Source organism: Chinchilla lanigera, unplaced genomic scaffold (genome assembly GCF_000276665.1).
Source record: "Chinchilla lanigera isolate Chin_1 unplaced genomic scaffold, ChiLan1.0 scaffold00015, whole genome shotgun sequence".
NCBI classification, from domain to species: Eukaryota; Metazoa; Chordata; class Mammalia; order Rodentia; family Chinchillidae; genus Chinchilla; species Chinchilla lanigera.
Window position 1 is genome coordinate 12,592,627 of NW_004955416.1, and position 6,937 is coordinate 12,599,563.

A 6,937-nucleotide genomic window follows, 5' to 3' on the forward strand; every position below is an offset into this window, starting at 1 on the left:
CCTTTGACGTGGGTATTCTCGCCCCTACCCAAATGGGCTGGGACAACGCAGTGGCCAAATCAGAGGCCACTGTAGTCAACTACAGAGTCATCCTGGCTTGCACAGGGCCAACATAAGGATTGCTTAACACTCCCCTCTGGCCCTGCCTGGGAAGCTGGTTGGTCTCCATGGTGGGAGAGTCTTCATCACACTAAGCATCACTAGGGCGTAAGGTCAGGTTCCTGCTGAGTCAGGAGAAAGGAGAGGATGAACAGGAGGCAGAGCTCAGCACTGAAAGAACACCTGTCCACTACCCGGGATGGGGATACACCTCTTACGGCGACAAAGGCTGACTATAGCTGATAAAAGCCCATGTCTCCCTAAGCTACATTGCCTCATAGGGTGAGCTGGACACAACTACAGCTATCACATGGCTAGCAGGCTCAAAACCCTGTTGAGAGAGGAAAAGTGTGTTCACATTTCTTGGAAAGATCAATGACAAAAGCTCACTGCGGGCATCAGAGCTTTCCCCAAGGACCAGTGTTTGTAGGACAGAGGATGGAGCAAGTAGAGAAACCGAGGGACCACCAGCTCAGACCCAGGGTAGGAACACTGAAAACTTCCCCATAGATTTTTTTCTTGGGGCTACAGGGAACCTGTCAAGACAGAAAGTGCCATCCGCTAGGCTTAGGAAGCCCAGCTTTGCACCTGGAAGACTCTGTGAACTCTCAGAGGGCTGTGGAAGGGTCATGGGAAAAGGGCTTGGAACCACATGGCGAAGCATTGTTAGTATTAATTAGGTGCGATCTACCTCTCGTTGGTGATTGTGACTCCTGGCTATCAGCCTTGACCTCCCTTCCCGAGATGCCCCTGAAATACTAGAGTCACACTGGGGAGTGGGTAATCCAGAACACCGCTCAGCACCAAACTTGAGGAGCTCAAATGTTGAAGCATTATCACCAATTTCAAGGCAGTGAATGAATGGCAGGCAAGGTACATTTGCTGTGCACTGTGGACTGTTTAGCAGCAGCCCCAGCCTCTACCCACCCGACGCCATCCTGTCCATCTTATAATAACCCAAAGCGTCCCAGAGATCACCTAAGGGAAGGGGAGCAGATAACAAAACCACCCATGTCTGGGAAGCGTTACTCTATATAAAGAAAATGTGAACGGTAATAGGGGGACAGTTGTTTGTTAGCTGGTATTTTGCTATTGCAGATAGAAAGATCTGAGAGGTCTAGAAATGGAAGGGGAGGCTCCTGGCGGCTGCAGGACATAAAGGCCACACCATTCATCTTTCTCAGTGGACGGCTGTCACTTCTGCAGCTAGTGATCCACAGGAGTCACCTGGGGAAGCTGGAGGATGGGGCATAGGATTTAACTTGCATCAAAAGTTAGTACCACCTCATATCACTAGTGTGTCCCCATGTCCCCTGCTGGCGACAGGGCCTAGCTGCAATTTGTCTTCTCAAGGAGCCTAATTATACCGGTAATATACCCCTAAATTTCATACCAACAAAGGGACCCTCTCACTGCAAATAACACAGGCCATTCCACAGGGCTGTCAGCAGCATCAAAAATCAGATCTTGCTAGGCATCGTAGTGCGTGCCTGCAGTCCCAGCACTCTACAAGGCTGAAGCAGGAGGATCACGAGTCTAAGCCCAGCCAAGGCAATTTAAAGACTGCAAGCTCCTGATTCAAAATTTTGAAAAAGGGCTGGGGATATAGCCTAGTGTAAAGGCTCTGGTTCAATCCCCAGTAACAGAAAACAGATTAGATTTTTTTCATTTGCCAAAGCAGTACACGGACCACCAAAAAAATCCTGTATAAAATTGGAGTGAGTTTGGGTGTGGGGTGCATGGGAAACCCAAACTATTGAAGCCTTTGATATTTTCTTGCATTATCTGTAATATTGTGCTAAAGCAGAGCTGCACAACTAAAGATGGCGCAGGGAGAATCTTGGTTCCATCCTCAGCATTTCCAGACAGCTGAAACAAAGTGGGGATTGACCTTCTCTGTTAACCCCAGTCCTTGAGGGTCAGGCTGAAGGGGTAAACACTTCTGGGGCACTCTCCAGAGCTGAAGATAATGCCAGGAATTGTCTAAGCAGGGCCACTCCCTCCTCTCCTCTGGACCCCAAACTGCTGCCTTTACAGAGCATCAGAGAAACCAAACAAATCAGAGCTGCAGCGGCAGGGACTCCATTTCCAGACAAAGAAAACTGCACCATCCGGGAATGAGGACCATCAAAGTACATTACCGCCTTCTCCCAGGAGTCACCTGCTGTTCTCCAGCGGCTGCTCAGGCCAGAAGTCTGCTGGAATTCAGTGGCAGGGTACAGTCATTCTTAAGGCCTCTCTAGAAGACAAAGTTCAGGTCAAGGGAGAGCACAGGGCTCCTCCCCTTGACAAAGCCCCAGGGCCAGGGAACAGGTGTAGCCTGCCTAAAGCAAACAAAAACTTCTTTCAAATAACAAACATTTAACACCACGGGCTGTCAACATGAATTAGCCTGCCCTGCAAGCCGGAGCCTATTAAGACCCCGTGCTCGGTCCAGCAAGCCTTCTGCAAACAGAACCATCCTTTCCTCCTGCCCCAGCTGTTCCCAGAAAGCCACCCTGGACGGAAACTCACTGCCTTGCAGCGACACTTCTGCAGCGGGCACAGGACCTTAGACGTCCTGTGCTCTCAGGGACCAGCCTAGCACTTTCCTGAGCCCCACCTGGGTGCTTCCAACTTCTCAGGCTCCTCCCCAACAATTATACCCACACTGAAACTGATTTTTGGTATCACTTTAAATACTTCAGTGCTTTACTTTCTTAATGTTGTAGGCAAAATTTAATAGGTTTGGGGGGCTGACCACTGAAACCTTTTCCTTCAAGTATTTCCGTTTCCTTTATTTCCTTCTAATCTGAAAATGAAAACATTTTTCTGGGCCCCCTAAAATATCACCAGGCCCTAGGCATTGTGTTTACTATGTCTAATGCAGATGTAGGCATGAGCCAGTAGATAATTGTAATATTTTTAAAATACTGTTATCCACAACCAGCCATCTAACAAAACACACTTTTAGTCTCTGTTGAAAGTCCAGTCTGTTGATAAAATAACTCACATAGTATGTCTGAAAGTCATAGATTTCAATCTATCACTTCAAAGTGATTCTTTACATAGCTAGATTCCAAAGGGCATTTAAAAAAAAAATCAAGTCACAAATCACACAAGATAGATTTTCTTCAATATTTTTATTTATATAGAAATACTTAAAAAATGAAGTAGCACCATTACTTAAGTTTTACCTTTATTATGTAGAACTTTAAATGTCAGAAAAATAAAACTCTTGATACAATTTCAAATCTTGTCTCAGCAAATATAATATTAGTATTTGACCATGAGGTTAAAGGCCCTTTATCATAAAATAAAATATACTTTGTTTTAAACTTTGCTCAGTAAAGTACATTTAAGCTCAAGTAACGTCACCTACATATACATAAACAAGTGGTAAACAAATGTATTAAAATAGAAATACTAAAACTATAGTGGTGCAACAGAATTGTTGTAACTTGCACTGAATTCTATTTATACAAATGTTAGAAAGCATCAACAGTTCCTTTTGACATGTTTATACATCTCCGTTTTTTTGTAATAATATAGAATAAAATATGCTTTATATCACTGAATAGAAAATATGCTGGGTGAAGCAGATCTAGAAGATTTGTCTGAACCTATAAAATCTCCATCCCAACAGAATACTGCTCAAAACGTTACACATTTTATGGTTTGTAATTCCGTCACAATTGTGTGATTATTAAAATAATACAGTGTTCTTTGCCATAAGGCCATACTAAAATAAAAAGATTTAACCCAGCTACAAAAAAGTTCACTGAACTTAAATTAAAATACTTGTAAACATCTTTGCAATATGAAATATAATTTTTCAAGTCAAAAAAGAATAAAATACTTCAATCTGTATTAATGCAATTTCTCTTTAAAACTTTTAAAGGTTTTTAATATATAAGAGATATGTTACAGTTTCTTTAATAAAGCTGCAGTATCCTGGTTTCACAGGAACTCCTGGCCCTTCCACGAACATTCAAAAAGGATGCACTTGTGTTCCAGTGAGCATCGGAGGAATCCACTCACGGAGGGGAACACACGAGACAGTCCACACATCCCATAGCACTATTACCATGCTCTCCACCGTCATCATCACTGTTCCTTTTTTCCTACTTCAAGAAAATGGAAAACTTGTGGGGTTCTCTTCTTTTGGAAGCTTCCTATTGAGTACAGTGTAAAAACTATCATCACTAGAATGTCGCCGTTCCTATTATTTATAGAGCATGCATTTCGGGTGGTTCATACTTCCCAGGCTACAGTACTCTCGATGCAGATATGCTGGCAAGTTCCTTTTTTTTTTTCTTTCAAAAACTACATTTTAAAAATGAGCGGATACTACAGCTTCCCAAACTCCTGTCGGATCTCAGAGTGTGGGGTGGGCGAGGAGGGGACGGTAGGGCACCCAGAGGCCCGCTGGCAGGCGCTAGGGAGCAGGCCGGAGAGGAGGGGACCCGGTCCCTGCGCACGGAGCGCGCAAGCGCTCAGGAGAAGATGCGGATGGCCTGCGTGACCGCGGCGTGGCAGACCGGGCACTCGGGCTCGCTCTTCTCGCAGATGCGGTTGGCGCACTCCATGCAGAAGAGGTTGTGGCCACAGGGCACCAGCGCGGCGATCACTTCGCTCTCGAAGCACACGGAGCAATCGCGGCTGCCCTTACGCCGCAGCCCAGAGGAGGAGGAGGAAGAGCTGGAGGAGGAGCTGGAAGACGAAGAGGACCCGGACGTGTCCGAGGACTGCAGACCCGGCAGCTGCGCCCCCAGCCCGTTGGCATAGGCGGCATAGGCCAAACCGCCTCCGCCTGGGTCGCTGCGCACCCGTCGAGCCAGGTGGTGCTCGCCCGCCCCCGGGGCCATGTGCAAGGGCGGCGACAGGCGCGGGCAGCTGGTGCCCGGGTGCAGCCGGCGGTGCACCAGGAGCCCCAGGTTGGCGTTGGAGGGCGCGCTGGCGCCACCCCCGGGGAAGACCACAGAGGACGACGAAGCGGACGAGGATGCGGAGGAGCAGGAGGAGGACACCGGAGCTGTCGGGCCGCCTCCCGGGGACCGCTCGAACTGTGCCCAGAGAAGGGGCGCGCCAGGTGGGGGTGCGGGAGCCGGGTCGAAAGTGGGCTGCAGCTCCGGGCAGCCATCGGGGGATGGCGCCGAGGCGTCCCCAGCTGGGTACGCGTACCCATTGCCGTTGTTGTTGTTGTTCCCATTGTGCGCAAAGCTGAGTGCAGGGCTGGGAGGGCTGTAGTCCGCCAGGCGTGGGGTGGCGGTCGCGCTGCCGCCGGTCCCCCCACCGAAATAAGAGTCTGTGGATGCGCTGCCAAGCGAGCTGGAGCTGTCGTTGCGGTAGCTGGAGAAGGGCTTGCGGCCTGGGGTGGGAGTGATGCTAGGGGTGGGCTTGCTCCAGAGGCTGCCCGGGCCGGACCCGCCGGACCCGTGGTGCAGGTCGAAGCCCACGTCAGTGCCGTTGGCGTGGAAGTCGTTCTCGTCGGTTAGCTCAACGATGCCGCCGGTGCGCAGGGCGATGTGTGCCTCGATCTCCTCCCTCGCGCGATCCACGTTCTCCGGCATGCCTGTCACCTCGAACACCGGCTCCTTGTCTCGGCTGGGCGTCACGATGTACGTGTGTGTCTGCTGCTGGATGCGCTTGATCGTGGCGCCCTTGGGTCCCACCACGAGCCCCACCACGCGATAGGGCACCCGCACCTGGATGGTGGTCTGCCCCGGCAGGTTAGGCGGCCCGGGCACTGCGCCGTTGAGCGCAGTGTTCTTATTCCGCGAGGCGCGGATCATGGAGAAGTGCTCCGCCGCAGAGATGATCTCCCTCCGAGCCATGGCCACATCTTCCTTCCTGCCCGTCACAACAAAGACAGGCTCCTCCCCGCGCACTGGGGTCTTGATGTAAGTGTTGGTCTTCGCCCGCAGCGCTTTGATTTTACAACCTGAGAGCCAGGGGAGGGAATGGGAGAGAGACACGCCCATTATCCCGGGTAACCTCAGAGACCGGGGACCGCGGGACGCGCGACGCGAGGAAAGGGGGCGTCTCCTCTCCGACCGCAGCCGCTCCACGGCTGGGCGGCGGGTTCCAGCCGCGAGGCGCTCGAGGAACAGACCATTGGCTGCCTGGCCCTCCCCCGGGGACTGCAGTCGTCCCAAACCAAGCCCGAGAATCCTAGAAAAGTCACCCCGGAGATGCCGCTGGGACCCGGCCGGGGGCACCAGCCCTCTGGAAGACTCTGAACAGAACTCCGGGAGGCGGCCGCAGCCGATATCCCGAAGCGCAGGGGGCTTGAAGGGGGGCGCAGTCCCAGGACCCATTGTTACTGCGCTGCGCTCCATTCCGCTTTGCAGAAATCCAGAATCCTCCTCCCCTCGGATGCTCACTCCTCCTCCTGCGCCCTCCCAAAGGACCGATCAAAGGCCCCCTCCCCCCAGCATCTCCTATTTAAATCACCGTTCCCCAGGTGGGCTGAGTGGGGGGCGCCTGGGGAGAAGGCTGTGGTCCCGGCAGAAGACAGTGCGTCCTGCGTGGCGGCCGCGCGGCTCTGGGAGGCAGCTTGCCTGCACTTTCTTTGTCTGGGGCGCCGGCCCTAGCGCGCCTCCTCCTCCTCCCCAGGCCCCCCGCGCCTCGGACAGCGACCCCACGCATCCCCGCTCCCCTTCCCACCGGACCCACCTTGCCGCCCCACGATCTCCGCGACGTGCTCGGAGCTGGGCACCGGCACGCACTCGGTCATGTTCACGCTCTTCTTTCGCGGCTCGCTGTCGTACAGAGACGCGCCCTCGTCACTGTCCAGACCCAGCAGGGAGAGCTGGTCGAGAGCAAGCTGAAGAGCTCGCTGGTCGTCCAGGGTCTC

At 52.2% G+C, this 6,937-nt stretch overlaps 1 protein-coding gene across 1 annotated transcript; it reads right to left on the reverse strand.

Annotated features, from left to right (window-relative positions):
* Positions 1–3,260: 3,260 nt before the first annotated feature.
* Mex3b (mex-3 RNA binding family member B) lies at positions 3,261–6,829 on the reverse strand (the record flags this gene model as incomplete). Its single annotated transcript, XM_005381453.2, is given in 2 exon segments — positions 3,261–6,022; positions 6,757–6,829. Coding segments are annotated over 2 exon segments (1,509 nt in total). The 3' UTR covers positions 3,261–4,574.
* Positions 6,830–6,937: the final 108 nt, after the last annotated feature.